General features: G+C 37.5%; 1 protein-coding gene across 2 annotated transcripts; it reads left to right on the forward strand.

The window, feature by feature from the left end:
* The first annotated feature begins 12,146 nt into the window (after nt 1-12,146).
* CLEC1B (C-type lectin domain family 1 member B) lies at nt 12,147-18,748 on the forward strand. 2 transcript variants are annotated; one of them, XM_002752166.7, is made up of 6 exons: nt 12,147-12,255; nt 12,916-13,014; nt 14,000-14,119; nt 14,600-14,754; nt 16,632-16,738; nt 18,536-18,748. In XM_002752166.7, the coding sequence occupies exons 1-6, from the start codon at nt 12,192-12,194 to the stop codon at nt 18,678-18,680; spliced, it is 690 nt and encodes a 229-aa protein (XP_002752212.4). In that variant the 5' UTR covers nt 12,147-12,191; the 3' UTR covers nt 18,681-18,748. The 2 variants fall into 2 exon arrangements, with proteins under 2 accessions (XP_002752212.4, XP_002752213.4); XM_002752167.7 differs by lacking the exon at nt 12,916-13,014.
* The last annotated feature ends 1,281 nt before the right edge of the window (nt 18,749-20,029 follow it).

The following is a 20,029-nucleotide window of genomic DNA, read 5'->3' on the forward strand; positions in this document are numbered from 1 at the left end:
TACACTGCCCCTCTCTAAGAGGAGAATGACAAATTGTTTCTCTGGAGAGAAAGTGAGAAAAGTCAAATATTCTGCTTTAAAATATTCTCATTAGAATGTTACAGATCTCAAACTGTCTGCTCTGTCAGAATTATTTCTTGCTGTGCAGCAAAAAAAGGGGTGCTTAGAAGCAGAGCAGGAGGATCGTGAGGGAATTTCCATGATCCTCAGGGTAGAGGTTGCTCTGAATATTTCAGAAAAGAGTCAAGTTGTCTTCTTTACATCTATCTAAGCCTAACTAATCTGCATGGAGACATTGGTTCTGGTTTATACTCAGCCACATCAGATATCAAGCAGAGAGACACATATTAAGACAGAAAGAGCTGTGTCACACACCTGGCTGCTATTATAGGAAATTCAAATGTGTGTGTGTGTGTGTGTGTGTGAGAGAGAGAGAGAGAGAGAGAGAGAGAGCACAAGAGAGAGAGAGTTGGTAATGGGGCATGGAAGAGAAATTGATAGCTACTTAGCTACTTAAGGAGAGTATGAATGGGAATGCCCTTTCCCATTCATGGGAAAGGTTCCCAACAGAACAACAATCCTAGCTTAATCTTCCTGTAGATAGCAAGGAATACACAGGACAAGATTTTAAAAAATAACTACCTGAAGTTTCAGGCAAATGAAAGTGAAAAAAGCAGGCCGATTCTAGCAAGAATGAGACTGGCACGTGGTAAGGTGTTTTTGGTTTTAGTTTGTTTGTCTTTCAGTCATTCCTGCAGGGTAGCAGAACTCTTACAGAAAGCATGCTGTATTTCTAGACTACAAAATCAGATGATGCTGTGTGGAGCAACCACAGCCACAAACAGTGCTGCAATTATTGGATATCCATACAGACTACTGGATAATGAGCATCTCTAGAGTGTCTGTAGGATTAGCAGTCTCTTTAAACCTTATTTATTTACATTTTATTTTTTTAAACTCAATAAAATAACCAACTTCTATTTTCTCTCGCATAGGTCTAAAAATGCTCTGAAAAAATGCATCCGATAAAATTGAAGTAAACTCACTGCACAAAGCACTATCACTGTGATGCTTTAAATTTCAACAACATAACATGAGCAATAAAGAGTTGACAATTTGTATAAACAGTGTTCTGTTATCTGGAAGAACAGGAGAAAAACATGCTGCACATGTGGTTTGTCATAGGATTCATAGCCATAGGATTTACACACACCTTAAAGGACTGAATCTACTTCTAATCCTGCCAGAAGGTGGAATAATAGCCCCCAATGATGCCCTTGTGCTAATCCTCGGAACCTCTGAATATGACAGCTCACTGTGGCAAAAGGGACATTTCAGATGCCATTAGTTCTTTAACAGTGTAATGGATCAAATAAGCTACAGAGATGCTGTAAGTTTTTAAGGTTACAGACACTGAGGTGAGAAAAATACCCTGGATTATCTGGGTAGACGCAATTTAATTACTTGAGTCCTTAACATTGGAGAATATTTCTTAGATGTGGTCAGAGAGTGACGTGACCAGAACAAAGACACAGGGACATGGTGATTTGCCAGCTGAAGAGGGAGGAAGGGGCCGGAACCAATGAATTTGGGCTAGATGATGGAAAGGTAATAGCAAAACACTGTTTCCCACAGAGCCTTTAGAAAGGAAGACATCCTTGCCAAGAGCCTTGATTTTAGCCCAATGAGACTCATGTCAGACTTTCACCCTGCAGAGCCTTAAGATAATACAGTTGTGGTAATTTGTCACAGCAGTAATATGCAGTCAATACGGAACCCAGGAAAATAAGGGTGGGGGAGCTCTACATGAGTGAAGAAATTAAGGAATCTCCTCTAAAGATTTCCTCTGGGGAGAGGTAGAATATTAGATAAGGGCACTTAGCGGGAGGATTTGGTATGGGTTTTGCGGTTTCAGATGACTGGGGAGTGATCTAAAACCTCCAAGGTTTTCATGTCTGTGTGGAGATTATCTTAGTCAGAGGTGTCCAGCGTGAGGCGCACTCTCCCCACGGATGTGAGGAGAGGCAATGTAATAACTTTCTCTTTAGGGACATTGTGCACATCTCTAAACACCTAAATGTACGTATGTTGCTTGTTCATGTTTTTTTTTTTTCAAATTGATGAAATAATAGAAAATGTTTACAGGCTCTAAGTCATATATCAACAAAACTCCACTAACAAAAATATGGAAACAAATAATAAATCTATGCTTATGTTTACTATTCTAGGTAAGTTAAGGAAACGCAGAGACCATTGACATGAGGACTATTTAAATAGGTGATCACAAAAATAAGAAATTAAGAACGGTTTTCTATCTCTGCTCTGCTCTAACTTTCACCAGATTTTGCAAAGACTGGGTTTTTATTCTCATTTCCTTAATTCTTGAAGTTTCCTAACAAAATCTTAACCTCTCACTATCCATACAATGATGCTTAGCTTGAACAATGATGAAGAATGTCACGTGGTTCCTATTTCTAAGAGAAGGTTAATAACACTTCTGCAATCCAAAAAGCTATGTCGTCTATCATTATTTGTGTATGACCATATTAATTTAGACATTTCTGTATATACTTTTCTCTCTGAAAACTTACTGCATCTCTGTAGCTTATTTTATCAGTTACACTATTAAAAACCCCACTTTGCTGCAGTCATTTACCAAATTCTGGGACATTCCTCCTTATTTTTTAAATTCTTTTTTCAACTATCTTAAACCTTATTGACCTCTACTCCTTTCATGATTATTACCAGTGATGTTGACATTCAGGTAGGTGATAATTCCAATACCCTGGACTCTCAGTTCTTGAATTTGCCTCCAATAACCTTGCCCACACCCAGAAATGAGTTGCTTGCACTCAAAATTCAGTCGGCCACTAGATGATCCCAACTTAGAGCTATGCTATTCCCCATAGGAATCACTAGGCATATAATAGCTATTTAAACTTAATTACAATTAAATAAAATTTAAAGTTTATTTCCTAAGTCACACTAGTCATAGTTCAGGTACTTAACAGTCTCAGGTGGCATTGGCTATGCAATTGGACATAGCATTTCCATTATTACCCACTTTGCCATGGAACAGCACTGCGCTAGAGTGCAGATGATTTCATTTCCAATATGAGAACCTCCTCCACTATCTGTTTCAGATATTTCACTCTCTGACCTCCACCTCCTATCTCTCCAGCCCACTCTCTCTGAGGATTTGACACTCTATGGTATTTCAGTGCCCACTGAGATAGTAACTTCACTGACCATGTCACCATTTCATTGCTGTCAATCCCTCATGTCTCATTGCCTATTATACCTAGCACGTACCACTTACCAGGACCAATTATAAAAGTTACTTTCTTACACACAGCTACAACTTCCTTGCTTCCCTCTTTATTCATCAAAAGCATCTAGAAAATGCAGCTTGGTTAAATCCAATGCTACCTGCTCTGTGCATACATTCAAGTGGCTGAATGTGACCATATTAACTGGTTTTATCTTATGTTTTTGAAATATAACTTCCAGCGCTCTTACTAATCAATCTGTTCTGCAAATCTCCTAAAAGATTATTTATTCCCTGTCTCTTTTTCTTTCTCAGACTCTCAAATTTCTTTCTGTCTTCTCTTTCTACAAACTCAACAGATGACCTGGCTTTTCCATTAACATTATCCTAAGAAAAAAAATTTCAGAAAGGAGTTTTCTCGGTTTCACTAATCAAATATCCCAAAACATCTACATCTGTATGTAAGGTAGTAAGTATCCCTTTCAACAGTGTAGTATCCCCTTCAACAGTAAGTATCTCTTTCAATTGTACTACCTCATCTGAAATCAATCTCCATCTGTATATTAAAATCTATCCACCTATCTCCTTAAAGATTTCAAGCTTAAAGTTTTCCTTCTTTTGTTCCTTCTGGCACTATCAATTTTTCCACTTTTTAAATCTCTACTTATTCACTTACATTCACTTCCCAAGATGATATAATATCTCTGATGTCAAAACAAGCGAAAGCCATCTTTTGTTCACCATACCACCATACACATGATCATCCCATTTCTCTAATTTTCTTAACAACAAATAGGTTCAAAAATCTCTCTATGCTCTTCCTGAACCTATTCTAATTAGGCTTTTTCCTTCACTATTTCTATGAAAAAAAAAAACAACACTCCTGCTAAAGTCACCATTACCTCAATATAAACATATCCAATGGCTAGTGTTCGGGATTCATCTTACACATTGTGTAAGCAGAATTTTAAATAACTGATTATTCCATTTTCATTACAAACTTTCTTCTCCGAAATACTTTGTTCTCTAGGGCATCATTCTCTTGGTTTTCCTTTTGCTTCACTCACAATCCAATCCTCCCTCAGATTAACTGATTTCTCTTTAAATTAATTTAAAATGTTGTGTCCCAGAGTTGTTCAGTTCTTGGTAAGCAACTCCTCCTCTTCCTCCTTCTCCTTTCTTCTTCTTCTTCTCCTCCTCCTCCTCTTACTCCTCCTCTGCCGCCACCTCCTCCTCCTCTTCCTCCTCCGCCGCCGCCGCCTCCTCCTCCTCCTCCTCCTCCTCCTTCTTCTTCTTCTTCTTCTTCTTCTTCTTCTTCTTCTTCCTTCTCCTCCTCCTCCTTCTCTTCTTCTTCTTCATCTTCTTCTTCTCCTCCTAGAATGAACTAAATTGGATAGTACCCAGAGAAAGACTTTAATTTCTTATATATTTATGACTTGAGATAACAGCCACATACTGATAATGCCCAAAATCTTTTAGCTCCATATCAGTGCTTGTTATACAGGACCACATATCTGACTGGATTCTTGGCATATTGACTTTGATATATTATAGGATTTTCTAACTTAACATATCAAAAAATGGGTACCTCTTCCCAATGTGCTTCTTCATCTTAATAAATGAACACTCCATACATACAGTTTCTCAGCCAAAAACTTGGAATTGCCTTTGACTTTTCTTGCTGCTCTCACATCAATTAAACCTGTCAGAAAATATTGTTCACCTTGGAAAATATGGAAACATAGTTATAAAATGTGGAAGTATTATTGATTGAGAGGACCTTAAAAGAAATACTGATTTAACATGATAGGAGGGTTCATTCTCACTCTGATCTTTCTATTCTCATATCTCATGCCTATTTCAGAGGACACTTTTAAAGTGGGGTATAAATTGGAAAGTACCCAGAGAATGGCCAGAATGGCAATTAATTCAGAATTTATTTACAAAAAAGAAATAGGGAAAAATGAAGATGAAAGCCAGAGGTATCAAAGACTTAAAGGAAACAAATAAACTAAAAGCAGAAGGAAAATAAATGGCCACAAGGAGGAGACAAAGGATGGATATATGATTAAATTTATTTTGAAATCTATTAATATATTTACCCAATTATGTGAATATTCCTGACCAGGATAATAACATGTCCCAATTAAAATGAAGCACTATGAAGACAGTCCGACTGATTCAAATCCTGGATCAACACTTACTTCCCTGTGGCTTTTGGCAAGTTATTGAACCTGTGTGCTTTATTTTTCTTAATAGTAAATTTGTCATAAGTTTAGTGCCAACCACAAATATAACTGATAAAAGCATATAGAAAGAACAATCAATGGCAGATTTTATCACAGAAGTAAGTTTGGATTATTCTGGATTATCTTAAACATGGAAGAAACCTGGGCAATTGTTCAAGCACTGACAGTGAAGCTTAAGCCCACCAAACCACATGAGCGAAACCAAGATCTGCCCTGAACCTGTCCAGAAGAACTTGATGATATCACTTTTCTTCTCTTATGACACTTGACATGATGTACCATTATCTTGATCTTTGCTTTCTATGTTTCTTTACTATCTGTGCTTACCACCCTCTACTATAACATAAGCTAAATGCTTGTATGATTCGTTAACCATTGGTCCCCAGAAAATAGAATTGTGCCTGGGACATCTGCAGTGATCAACAAACATATGTTCAAATAAATGATTAATTAATAGTCCCTGCCATGTTTTGTAGTAATTTTAATAGGAAAGTACAATAGTAGATTTAACATTCTGCAAATTCTCAATTCAAATATAGTAGATCAATTTACTTTCCCTTCGATATAGACAAGAGACAGGGAAATACTGGGTAGAAGAGGGTGGTTCTCTGGCAAAAGCCCCATCCTTCAGTCCCGGAGACCAGCAGCCCAAAATGGGGACAGGCACATGTTTAATCTTTCTGTTTCCATGCCCCCAAAAGTTGCCTTTTGGCCTGCCATGCCCCCAATTTTGTACCCATATAAACCCTAGACCTCAGGCTCCAGATAAGAGAGCAGATGAGAAGACAAGCAGATGAATGGTGGAATGATCTGGCAGAGAAAGAGAGAAGAGGAGGAACTTGAATGCCAAGAGGATTTCAGCAGGGACTGATTGGCTGTTGGACGGCCAAACTCCAGAGGAAGATGACCTTCCCACTTCATCCCCTTTCCAGCTCCCCATTCATCCCACTATGAGCCACCTCCACCACTCAGTAAAACCCCCACATTCATCCTTTGAGTCCATGTATGATCAGATTCTTCTGGGATGCTGGACAAGAGTGTGGGATACAGAAAGCTGTTACACTGGCCCTCTGTCCTTGCAGAAAGGCAGAGGTGGCCCTTAGCTGGTTAACACTTAAGCTGGGTGCCGATGGTAGAACTGAAAAACCATTGTAACACTGGGGTTCCAGGCACCCACCTCCAGACACTGCAGTGAGATCAGAGCCCAAAGTGATCACCCCAGCTCCTGCACCTGCCTATCTGCATGCTCTCCCTCCCACAGGGGGTTTGAGCTCGTGGCTGTCAAACAGACAGACATACCCTTGTCGCATGCCCTGCAAGGGGGGCCATAACTCTCCCATTTCACCTTAATCACACTATTTCCCTTAATCACACTGGGAGATTAGATGAGATTAGATGGTACTGCTTATTTTTTATTTCTTTTTGAGATGGTCTGGCTCTGTCACCCAGGCTGGACTGCAATGGCACAATTTTGGCTCATTGCAACCTCTGCCTCCTGGGCTCAAGTGACCTTCCCACCTCAGCCTCCCAAATACCTGGGACTACACACACACCACCACACCTAGCTAATTTTTGTAGTATTTTGGTAAAGGAAGGGTTTCAGCATGTTGCTTAGGCTGGTCTCAAACTCCTGGGCTCAAGAAATTCTTCCCACTTTGGCCTCCCACAGTGTTGGGATTATAGGAGTGAGCTAGCATGTCTGACTGCTAGTAGTACTTTTTACAAGAAGTACACGTAGTCAAACTTCCTGACCTTTATTCAGATGTTTGCCCTGCCTGAAAAATACTGCCTTCTCCTTTCTCTTCTTAGGCAATATTTCCTTTTCTTCAAATATTGATGTAAATCTTAATTAATCCAATTGATTATTATTTATTATTGAACTTTTTACAGGCATATGGTTTGTATACCTATGCCTGATCAACTTTGTGGTATGACTGCAGACTGACACATATTTCCCTACTGTTTGTAACAAATGCTCTGTTATTTTGGTCTGATAGTTATTAATTATTTAGTTTATTAACTTTTTAAGAAAGCTCATTTCACTTTGAAATCCACACGTTTAAGCTTTCTGTAAATAAAGGAGAAAATATTAATTATACTCTTCTATGACAGGAAATCCTACCACTTCCAAATTAAACAGTATTTCGTATTTGTGGAAAGCCTGGTAAGTCAAAGGCACACAGCTTTAGCTTAAAGGTGGTATACATTTAACAGCCTGTGAAAAGCTATCACCAATTGCAAAATACTCACTTCCTTCTGTTTCTGTCTGGAATCATTATTATAACACCCACAGTGGTCAACAACTTATTGTCTTTCTCTTTTACACATCCACTGGCCATCCCTGTATATTGATCAGTCTTAACCACAATGTTATGTGTTCTACTAATTTTCATTCTTACTGTGTGTACTCCTTGTCATTGTTATCTTAGTGTCTTTTATTCATTCTTCAGCCATAGACATAGATAATGGAGTCTATGAATGACATCATAATGTAGTGGAAAGAAATCAGAAACCAGGTTAAAGACACTACTTTTTATAAGAAGTATGGTGATTAGAAAATTCCTCAAATTACTTAGATTTCTCGTCCCATGTGCAAAATTGGGATTATAATGTCTGTCAGACATATATGCTTCACTCATTCAACAAATACATATTGGGTAACACAGGAAGTCCTCACTTAACATCATCAATTCATAGATTCTTAGAAACTGACTTAGGTGAAGCAAGGTGGAACCAAGCTAATTTGATCATAGGCTAATGGTTATAAAGAAGAGCTAAATATTTACGGCATATTTCTGGTCACAAAAACGTTACTCAGCTTGTAAGTAAAGACTCAAAACATTTCTAAGGGCTGGGCGCAGTGGCTCAAGCCTGTAATCCCAGCACTTTGGGAGGCCGAGGTGGGTGGATCACAAGGTCAAGAGATCGAGACCCTCCTGGTCAAAATGGTGAAACCCGTTCTCTACTAAAGATACAAAAAATTAGCTGGGCATGGTGGTGTGTGCCTGTAATCCCAGCTACTGAGGAGGCTGAGGCAGGAGAATTGCCTGAACCCAGGAGGCGGAGGTTGCAGTGAGCGGAGATCATATGCCATTGCACTCCAGCCTGGATAACAAAAGCAAAACTCCATCTCAAAAAAAAAACAAAAAACACTTCTAATAGTAAACATTTTTAGAACTTTGAACTATACATAACACATACATGTAGGAAGGATGAATAAAAACATGTAAGTTAATTATTTACTCAACTTTTGGTCACACGGTGGCTGTTGGTGGTCATAGTAGTAGGTTAAATCAAGGAACTGATATTTGCAAAGCAAAAATTGTCAGAAGCACCTCCTAAACAATGTAGTTCAATAAGATAATCACCAGTAGAGTGGGCTCCCTGAGTGCTTTCAGACTGCGTTGCTTATTGTCTTGCATTTGTATAATTATTGATTATTCTACAAATTCTTATTTTACAATAACTCGTATTCATTCATTCATTTATTTTCCTATCTGCTTATTCCAGCTCTATGGTTTAGGTGGCAGGAGCACATCCCAGTAACTCAGGGACAAGGTGGGCACTGACTCCGGACAGGCCACCATCCCATCACAGGGCACACTCACACACATGCCAACATTCACTTATACTGGGACCATGTAGACACACCAATTCACCTAAGGTGCACAGTTCTGAGATGTGGGAGAAAACCGGGAGGCCTGGAGAAAACCCATGCAGACCTAGGAGACTGTGCAAACTCCACACTCTGGCTGCAGCCAGGAAACATTTTTTTTTTTCTCAACAACATATGACAAAGCAACCTTATACAAAAGGATGTCATTCAAGAACCTTCAGGTGAGTGTCCCTCACTATTATAGAGCCATGAAACATTTGTTGCTGGGGATAAGGACGAAAATTTTACTACCTAAGATAGCTATGTGTGTCAGATAGCGATCAGCATTGCAGAAAGAACGAAGCAAGGAAGAGGGACAAGAACGTGGGCTGCTGTGTAGTCGGGTGGAGAAGATGTTCTAAATGTTAAAAATAAGTTTACATAGCTAGAATCTAACAGTCTATGGTTCATAAAGACTAACTTCAAGATATTTCTCCATGAATACTCAGCACCAATTTCAGTATTTAAAACGTATTTAACATTCACTAAATATTTGCTTTAAAATAGACAATTTAGTGTGCCTCTTAATCTGTAAAATATTAAATATATAAAAGGTTTTATTTCAAATTCAATTTCATCGGGAAATTTAGAATAAAGAATTTTTTTAGCTGTATATAGTTTCTCTGGTGAAGAAAGGAGAAGGAAATGATATTCAAGCAATGTTAAAATATTGCAGCAGAAATAAAATATGTTAATAATGGACTTTGGAGGGTGATTAAAAGGTAACTAGCAATGCCTCTGGATTTGGGAAAAGGAAAAAGAAGCATTTGTAATATCTATCTCTCTTTCCTGCTGTTCTCTGCTTAATTTTTGCTAAGTAATTCAACTTACATTTATAGAATGTGGGCAGGAAGCAAAATTAGAACTCAATGTTATCAAAGGTTAGTTCCTTGGCCCTGAGAGTCTCTGCCTTCACTCGGCATGCTTCTAATACTACAAGGTCATGTTAGGGAGGATACACACAAAGGCAAACATGTATCTGCGGAACACAGATCAGCTATAAGACCCTCAGACTGTGGCTGGAATGATCAAAGATCCAAAAAGCAAGGTTAAATTACAATGAGAAAGAGGAAAAAAGCAGTGGAAAATCCAGGCCTGAGATAGAGGAAAGGAGGATCTTCAGAGGCTGTTACCCACTTCAGACCACCTACTTCTGGCATTAAATACAGAGTTCCAAGCACTGAAGGACCAAGAACTAATCCCGGCACATTCCTGGTGGTTTACAAAAACAAATGGGATGTGTTTTCTAATGAAACCAGCAGCTCAAGATGAGAAAACTCAGCAAAGCAATCTAATCATTATCTTTAACACCATCTTAAAGTTTTTAACAAACAAAAAAATGTTCACAATAATTAAAAATTGTCTAAATGTCCTTGGATTTTACCTTTACAAATCTGATTTATTTTAACAGATTACGTTTTCATATGTACTAACTGATTTGAAGAGTACAAAGAAAGAAATTTAGAATGAAATATAATTTTAAGTGAATTGACAAGGAATTCAGAGTGAAAGAGATAGGAAGGAAGAAAAAAAATCTACAAGCTGTGCCAAAGGGCAAGTTAGTAACAAAATAGCTGCCTCTACAGCCTACATAATCACTATATTGAAAAGTCTAGATGGGCACGGTGGCTCACGCCTGTAATCCCAGCACTTTGGGAGGCCGAGGTAGGTGGATCACGAGGTCAAGCGATCGAGACCATCCTGGTCAACATGGTGAAACCCCATCTCTACTAAAAATACAAAAAATTAGCTGAGCATGGTGGTGCGTGCCTGTAGTCCCAGCTACTCGAGAGGCAGAGGCAGGAGAATTGCCTGAACCCAGGAGGCGGAGGTTGCGGTGAGCCGAGGTCGTGCCATTGCACTCCAGCCTGGGTAACAAGAGCGAAACACCGTCTCAAAAAAAAAAAAAAGTCTAGCATTCTGCTATTTAAGAAAAATAGAAATAAGATGACTTATAAGGTAAATGACTACTACTTAAAGCTTCCCTAGTCATGGCAATTTAACAAAAATAAAAATCTGCTGTAAAGCTATATAAAAGCTACTCCATGGCAAAATAGACAACATCCTCCCTGGTATTTCTACGATAAACCCATCAACTAGCTTTGTATGGCTTTTATTTTAACTACTTTCAGTGCAAGATAAAATAATTTAAAAGCCTATTTCATAAAGTTAAAAATGTGCAATGCAGATTATATTGTGATGAAAGGGTGCTAGGAAACCATTCAGTCTTAAATATATACCTAAGCACCACTATAATTGAAATTAAGTGATTTCATCAAATGAAAATTTCCATTTCAGGAAATTCACTTTAAAGTGCAAACACTACTAAAGAACAATGCAGCAAGTCACTAACTCTGTGTATTTTACTTTATTTGATAGTTTTCCTTTAATACTTTAATTAATATCAGGCCTGTCTAAAGTGGAGCCCACAAATTAAAAAAACTTGATGTAAAAAAATTCTACCCAAGAAGTTGGGTAGATTCTAGGTCATAATCAGGAATGATCTCTTTCTCTTCCAACGCAAGACCACAAATCATCCCATTTAGCCCCTATTAGATCCACTCATATTAGGCTTGCTTCTCACAATGGGATAAACTGTATATCTGCTGGTGAGCTATCCATGAATTTTCATCAGAAATCTCTTCATTTGAGCAATATGATTTAGACTAAGCTAGGGCTAAGATAGAACATGAACATTTTTTCTTAGAAAGGATATGGAATGTCTCTTTATTTAGTGTTGAAGATAAGAAAACAGGAAGCAAATATCCTATCTACTCCTTTACCGCAGGTTATTATCATTTTGTATTTTTGTGTTCAAACTCCACGTATCTCTGAGCAGCTCTGAAAAGGCTTCCTAGAAAACAAAAAGCAAAGCACAAAAATGTGTCCCCTCTCACATGGTTCTACCCTACTAGAGACAGGAGGATCATATACTGACAGATGTTGAAATTGTAAGAGTTGGACACTACATTTTGCAAAGTCATTGAACTCTAAGCTCACTTGCAGTACTTGGGAAGCCATGCAGGATGAAGATGGATACATCACCTTAAATATTAAAACTCGAAAACCGTCTCTCATCTCTGGTAAGAACGCTCAGAGCCAATAATTTAGAAATTAATTTTAAATAATGAGTTGATTCAATTTTTTCTGTTTCTACTATTGATCATATATATAATTTAATTTCTTTTTCCTGGATGACGTTAATGCTCTAAAACATTTGAGTAGTATTTTCCTAGGCTCGTACAGACCTATTTAGAATACAAGCTGCACAAATATATGTGCAGGGAAAATTGCATTAAGGTTCTGAGAGTTTAATGCTGCAGAGCATGGAAGTCAAGGGGATAAGGGAAGAGAATGTTTGGAAACTTCATTTTCTAAATGTGAGCAAATGAGTATGATTCTCCAGTTGCTGTTTATTAAAGCAATTATTTATGGCATGGGTGGGCATAAAACAAAACAAAACAAAATAAAAAAGACAAACATACCAGGCCTTAACAGAGCATACTATTTTGGCTTGGAGAGGGAAAGTCCATTGGGGATGAGAAAGGGTGTGTTGTTTGGGGTGGGCCATGCTTATTGTTGATGATCAGGAGAACACAGGAGAGATCTGCCAGCGAAGCTCTTTCAATTACTTGGAGAATCCTGAGAAGGCAGGGGCAGGGCAGGGGCAGGGGCAGGGGAGAGCCTTCCCTGTAGCTAGCCTATACTGCCTGCTCCTTGATATCTTTATTGTATGCCTGCAGTTGGCCATGCTTCCTCCTCCTGGTGGCGTGTGATGGCTTTGATTCTGCTGATCCTGTGCGTGGGGATGGTTATCGGGCTGGTGGCTCTGGGGATTTGGTGTAAGTGTTGACTCTTTGCCAAAAATTTGATTGGCGGAAGGCAATACCGAAGGGTCACAGCATATCCCACTAAGCTTCTCAGTGGTCACTCTTTGTCTGTCTGTCACTGCTCCAGTTGTCCTACAAATAGTTGCCAAGATAATCTCATTAAAGAGAACACTGACCTTTTCCTTGTGATTAAAATAAGAGTTTACATTTTTTAATTAATTAAAAGTTATTTTTAAGAATCTACTTCTGGCCTTTAAGATCCTCCTCAGGATGGATCCAAACTGTTTTTTAAAACTTTATTTCCCCCTCTTCCTAGCTTGCATATCATAAGAACCAGCCAAACTGGAGTTTTTCAGTTTCATATATAAATTCCATGTTCCTCTGTCTGAAATCTTTCTCATTCTATTTTTCCTACCTTAAACTTTTTCTTTCCCATTTTGTTTACTGAATTATCATGTGTTTCTTCTTTCTGTTAATCTCATAGCCATCCAATGGCACGTTGTAGTCTGTGTAGTTGTTCTTTGTATATTTGTTGATTTTGCAAAAGATTTTAGAATCTTACATTTATCATCTTGTATTTCTTTACTATTTACCTGAATATCACAAGTACATAACAATAAATCAGTATGCATTTTTAAATGAATGGTTTGACATCACATGAAGAGCAGGAAATAAGAGGTCATTCACCTCTATAACTCAGCTGAGAAGCCTGTCTTCAAGAAAATGAAGACAGGTCTTAGGCATGTTAATGATGTTGGGAATTTTATTTGTGATTGTCTCCTTCGAATAGTTCACTTATTAACCCTCAGGTGTCAGTTGTGTGTTTCTTAATTTGTTTTATATAGCCTCTTCACACTTTTCAACATTCATTTAATCATGCGTATCTAGTAAACTCTTCATGTATTAGCAATGTTAATGAAATGAAAATTCAATGACATCTTTGCATCATTTTTGTGGTTCTAATTACAAATTATTATTATTTACTTTTTGCATCTAGCTGCCGTGCAGCAAAATTACCTACAAGATGAGAATGAAAATCTCTCAGCAGCTCTGCAACAATTAGCAAAGCGCTTCTGCCAATATGTAATAAAACAAGCAGAACAAAAGGGCACTTCCAGTAAGTATTGTTCTTTTTTCTTTTTTTTTTTTTTTCTTTTTGAGACGTAGTTTCGCTCTTGTTACCCAGGCTGGAGTGCAGTGGCGCGACCTCGGCTCACCGCAACCTCCGCCTCCTGGGTTCAGGCAATTCTCCTGCCTCTGCCTCTCAAGTAGCTGGGACTACAGGTGTGCGCCACCGTGCCCAGCTAATTTTTTGTATTTTTAGTAGAGATGGGGTTTCACCATGTTGACCTGGATGGTCTCGATCACTTGACCTTGTCATCCACCCGCCTCAGCCTCCCAAAGTGCTGAGATTACAGGCGTGAGCCACCGCGCCTGGCCTAAGTATTGTTTTTTTAATGTCTTTCTCTCTCCAAACCCTGGAGTATTTCTCTGATGGTAACTGAAGGGAGTCTTGCAAGCTGCAGGAAACACTGAGTGAAGAAAATGTAAGCCCAATTTAGAAAAAATACACCAGTCCTGTGCTTGGTTCCTCCAGAAGACCATAAATGCAGCCCCTGTGACACAAACTGGAGATATTACGGAGGTAGCTGCTATGGGTTCTTCAAGCACAACTTGACATGGGAAGAGAGTAAGCAGTACTGCATTGACATGAACTCTACTCTCCTGAAGATTGACAACCAGAATGTTCAGGTAAGAAGATTCTTATGTCAAGTATTTTCGCAGCAAGGGAGAAAACCTCGAATGTAACATTGAACCTTTTTTGTTTCTGACATTTTTCTTAACACCTCTCAGTTTGTACTAATCTAAGAACCTTATGAAACCTAGTAAGAATTACAGAACCCAAATATTCAATCTAATCGTAATATTCTACAACATTGCTAGAGTTGATCAGTCAAATTGACTTGTCCCTTCCTGACAGCTCAAGCCACAATGGGTCACACGTAAGAGTCAGCCCAGCGATGTTCATAATCACCTGTGTCCTGTGTTGTTCTAACTTGCTGCATTCACTTCTTACTGTTTCTGTGAGATCAGACTCATATAGAAGATATTCAGTTAAACAAATTAGCTTTTCTTTCCCCTCCAGCAAAATAAGAGAACTTTCTAAAATCTCAGCTCTATTATACAGAGATTAATTTGAGACATATGTGTATATCCTGAATTTCTATTAGTTCAGGTAGATGCCAGGTTGAAGATTTATAATAAAAAGTAGTCATGCAACTTTTCAGAAAAAGAAATTGTATAGTTAGATTTCAGGTAGAATTTATCTGTCAGCTCCTATTGGGAAGTATATAATGTCGATATATTTTAAAGAAAATATTAGGAAATAACAGAAAGATTCCTGGTGGCTCAAGTTTTAAGAAATAAAGAGTCGCAGGTGACTTTCACATAATATCTCCTGTGGAATGATATTTTGAGTCTCACATATCTGTCAAGAAGCTCGGTTTTTTATTTTATTTTTTTATTTTTATTTTTTTTACCAAGAATGCGTTCTCATTCATTATTCTGGGCGGTCTGAGAATATATAAACATTTGACCTTCATTTGATTTTGTTACCCATAGGTCAGTTGATTCACTTATCCTTCATGAATTCAATAACTATGTGCTGAAACTATTCCAGTACTTGGACCTATGTAGTTAATAAAACAGAAAGAAAAAATTTTAACCTCAAGGAGCATATATTCTGGTTAAAGCAACAGCCAAGAAACAAATAAATGATATAGCATATAGTAGATTAGATGGTGATGATTGCTAATTAGAAGAAAGTAAATAGGGAAAGATAGATATGTTATTTATAAATTCTTTCAAGAAAGACATCATAAACACCTTTACTCAATTAACTAAAACAAATACTTCTATATGTAAGATTTTATAGGCAAGCTATATGTATATATATTTTTGCTTTTTCTATAGTTTTGAAAATGTTTACTATTAGAAGTGTTTTGAGTCTTTACTTACAAGCTGAGTAATGCTTTTGTGACCAGAAATATGCTGTGAGTATTTAGCTCTTCTTTATATCCTTTAGCCTATGATCAAATTGGCTTTGCTCTACCTTGCTTCACCTAAGTCAGTTTCTAAGAATCTATTAATTGATGATGTTAAGTGAGGACTTCCTGTGTTACCCAATATGTATTTGTTGAATGAGCATATTAATTTTAAAACCAAAGCAGGTGAGGCTTTAACTCTAAGGAATATAGAACTCATCAACAGTGTATTTCTTTGTGTTTTCTTCCTCTGTTTACATTTATTTCTTTGGATCATATTTGGTATTCTACTTGGCAGTATAATCCTCAAGTGATTGAAGTTCTAAATATGTATTATAAACACAAAGGAAGAATAGAATATCAGCTATTTTGTGTACGATTTTACCTGCATCCTACAATTTTTTTAAGCTCTCAGACAAGGCAAATTGGTACAATTTCAAACATCAAATGTAATCCATTAATATTAATATATACATGTGATCCAACTTCTTTTGTCCCAGGTCTTATCATGAAGCTTTGTCTTTACATCATTACCAAGAGCTGTGGAGGGATTCTGATTATTGTGTTTATTTATGTTTACAATAGGAATACATCAAAGCCAGGACTCGTTTAATTCGTTGGGTCGGATTATCTCGCCAGAAGTCTGATGAGGTCTGGAAGTGGGAGGATGGCTCAGTTCTCTCACAAAATATGTGAGTCACTGGACACTTAGAATAGGAGGCAGTACTAGAACCCTTATTCTTGAGATTCCCTTTCCTCTGAGTCCAAGTCACTACTATGGGTATGTAAGCAGCAGGGGAGTCACTTACCCCCTAATTCAAACAAGAGAGAACTGATCATAAGACAATTTTACTTTCCTCTCTAACTTTTTTTTTGCTTTTTATCTAAGCCACAATCCACCTTTATCTCTGATATTATTCCCATTCATTTCTACATTCAACTTTATCATAGAACACTGTTGCATGTATGTGTGTGTATGTATGTGTGTGTGCATGCACATGTGTGTGTTTTTGTGTTTTGCTTGCTCCGATTATCTTCACATATATTTAAAACAAAATTTCATTGAAAGTTGTTACCTTGAGAGTTCTTTTGAGTTTTCAGTATCATTTTGCTTACTCTTCTATTCTAGGAGTCCCCAAAAATTAAATACATTGCATTTCACAAGATAATTCCAATGTTCACTGATGAAGATTCATCCTTCTACAAACAATCCAGGCAAAGGGACTAATTGCATTAAGGGTTGAATTGCCTCCTGTATGGCTTTCTGTTCTCCAGTCTCCACATCTTTTGTTCACCCTGTATATCAAAACTGCAGTCTCTCTTGAATTAAAACTTAAACTGACAACCGAAACTTATAATCTGATCATTAGTCAAATTATTAATTAAATTTTTAAACAAATATTTATTAAGTATTTACTATAGGTAGGATCTTAAGATACCACAACTGCAAGCAAGCCTCTTCACAGAGCTTGGGCTTTATCTGCTATTGCTTGCTGCCTCATTCACAATATTGCAGGCAAATTAGTGTTCTTTCCATTCTTCCAGCAAATCAAACTTGTTTTGTTACCTTAAAGCTTTTGTCTTGCTATTTCCTTCTAGAATGGTCTGCCTCCACAACTCCATGACCATCCCCCACAGAGACTCAAGTCTCTATTTAAACATCATTTCTTCAATAAGGTGAACATTTCCCAAACTAAATTAGCCTACCTTAAACCCACATCCATACAGTCTACCACTGTTTTGTTTCTTTGTAACTCTTACCACTGTCTGAATTTTTCTTGTCTATTTTTTGTGGGCTTCTTACTGGTATCCTCACACTGAAATGAAAGTTCCCCAACAAGAAAGACATTAGCTTTCTTGTCGTTATCAGTGTATCCTCAGCACATAGGACAACTTTGCCACACAGTTGCAGATATTTTCCAAGTAAACTAATAAATACATATTCCTTGTCCTCTCATCACAAGCAGTTTAGAAAGAAATAAATGTAAGTTAACAGGCAAATAGAACACAGCTTGCTGTCTTAGATCACCTATCCTGTGACACAAATCCTCAGTTCAAAAATACTGAATCAACTCACTTTTCTATCAGTGTATTGCCATCCATTGCAGCTACTTGTCTCGTAGGGCTCTTCCATTTCCTGTTTATCTAAGTCCTGCCCTTCCATTAATACCAAACTAAAGTCTGATCTTGTAGATAATGCATTTTCCCATTATTTTGGAGCCATTTTCATCACTTCTTCAGGGCTTCTATTGTACCTAGATTTCCCTTGCTCCTTAATCTGATGCTACATGAAATTGATATTGGGTTTTTTAAAATATACATACCTTGTACTGCCAAGCAGGTTGGAAGTTTCTCAACAAGGAGATTCTTTTTTTCCCCTATTTTCCCCAGAGTCTCTATTTTGTGCATCATAATACTACACACAGAGTTTGCTTACAGATTGTTTGCTTAATTTTCAAAGGAATTTATTCTAAATTTCCCATTCACAGGTTTGAGCTTTTAGAAGATGGAAAAGAAAATATGAATTGTGCTTATTTTCATAATGGGAAAATGCACCCTACCTTCTGTGAGAACAAACATTATTTAATGTGTGAGAGGAAGGCTGGCAAGGCCAACGTGGACCAACTACCTTAATGCAAACAGACAGACAGGATAACACGGATAAGGGCTTGATTGTACAATAAAAGATGTGTATGAATGAATCAGTAGCTGGCAAATGCTTATTTCTCCCTTTCTTCTCCTTGAAGTAATTTTTAATATTATCTTTTCTATCGGAGATACCTAGTCCCTTCTTTGAATATGCAGAACCCAGCATGAGTTTATCATTTGCTTCCTAATTATTCGATTTCCCTTTAATTTTCTTTCTTCTTGTCCTCCATTTCTTTTCTTTTTTTTTTTTTTTTTTTTTTTGTGATGGAGTTTCGCTCTTGTTACCCAGGCTGGAGTGCAATGGCGCAATCTCAGCTCACTGCAACCTCCGCCTCCTGGGTTCAAGCAATTCTCCTGCCTCAGCCTCCTGAGTAGCTGGGACTACAGGCACGCGCCACCATGCCCAGCTAATTTTTTGTATTTTTAGTAGAGATGGGGTTTCACCATGTTGACCAGGATGGTCTCGATCTCTTGACCTCGTGATCCACCCACCTCGGCCTCCCAAAGTGCTGGGATTATAGGTGTGAGCCACTGCGCCCGGCCGTCCTCCATTTCTAATTACCTAAACAAAGTATAATTTACTGCATCTTCAGATGTACATATATAAAATTAAAATTAGGGCAATATACGTTAGGGCTTAATTGACTTAAGTTGTGCAAAATATCTGTGTTTGAAATCTGTACAAAATACCTAGGTTTGAAAGACCATGAAAGAGAACAAAAAGAATATTAAACTTAGAATCAGTAGAATAATTTAGATGTCAATTAACTAAATTACAATCATGCACCAGTTTCATAGCCTCTTTAACTTCCCTTTTCTGATTTTTCTCATATTTAAAATAGAAATAATAACTCCTATCTTTTATATCTCACAGTTCTACAATGTAAAATAAGACTTTAGAGGATGAGCTGTACCAGAAACTACATGAAAGCAAACACTATGACTTCCCCATTCACTATTCTGTTACCAGCACCAGCTCTAGACCTTGGCTCACAGGAAACAAAGAGATATTTATTTCTCATTGTATAAGATTGTGAGAAAAATACTCAATCACTAAAACATTACACAAATACAATTACTATTCCAAGTCTACCTATGGTTAGATTCAACAATAGTAATTTTTTGTGCTGGAGACAGAAAAGAAAGTTTGCAAGAAAACTCATGGTGTTTGTAAGATGAATAAATGTTTAACAAGTTTCAGAGGCTATTAGACAGAAGGACAAGTAAAAATGCTTTATCTAGCATTTTCCTAACAGTTCTATGCTTGATTTTTGCTAAGTAACTCAGGAAGTACTTATAGAATATGTGGAAAGGCACCCTTTCACAGGATAATA

The sequence above is a fragment of the Callithrix jacchus genome, chromosome 9, assembly GCF_049354715.1.
Source record: "Callithrix jacchus isolate 240 chromosome 9, calJac240_pri, whole genome shotgun sequence".
Taxonomy (NCBI): domain Eukaryota; kingdom Metazoa; phylum Chordata; class Mammalia; order Primates; family Cebidae; genus Callithrix; species Callithrix jacchus.

Excerpts from the sequence above, each read along its gene's own strand:
- CLEC1B (XM_002752166.7), top strand. The coding sequence starts at position 12,192 with ATGCAGGATGAAGATGGATACATCACCTTAAATATTAAAACTCGAAAA. Across the intron at positions 13,015-13,999 it reads GGTGGCTCTGGGGATTTGGT|CTGCCGTGCAGCAAAATTAC; the intron begins GTAAGTGTTGAC and ends TTTTGCATCTAG. Across the intron at positions 16,739-18,535 it reads TCAGTTCTCTCACAAAATAT|GTTTGAGCTTTTAGAAGATG; the intron begins GTGAGTCACTGG and ends TCCCATTCACAG.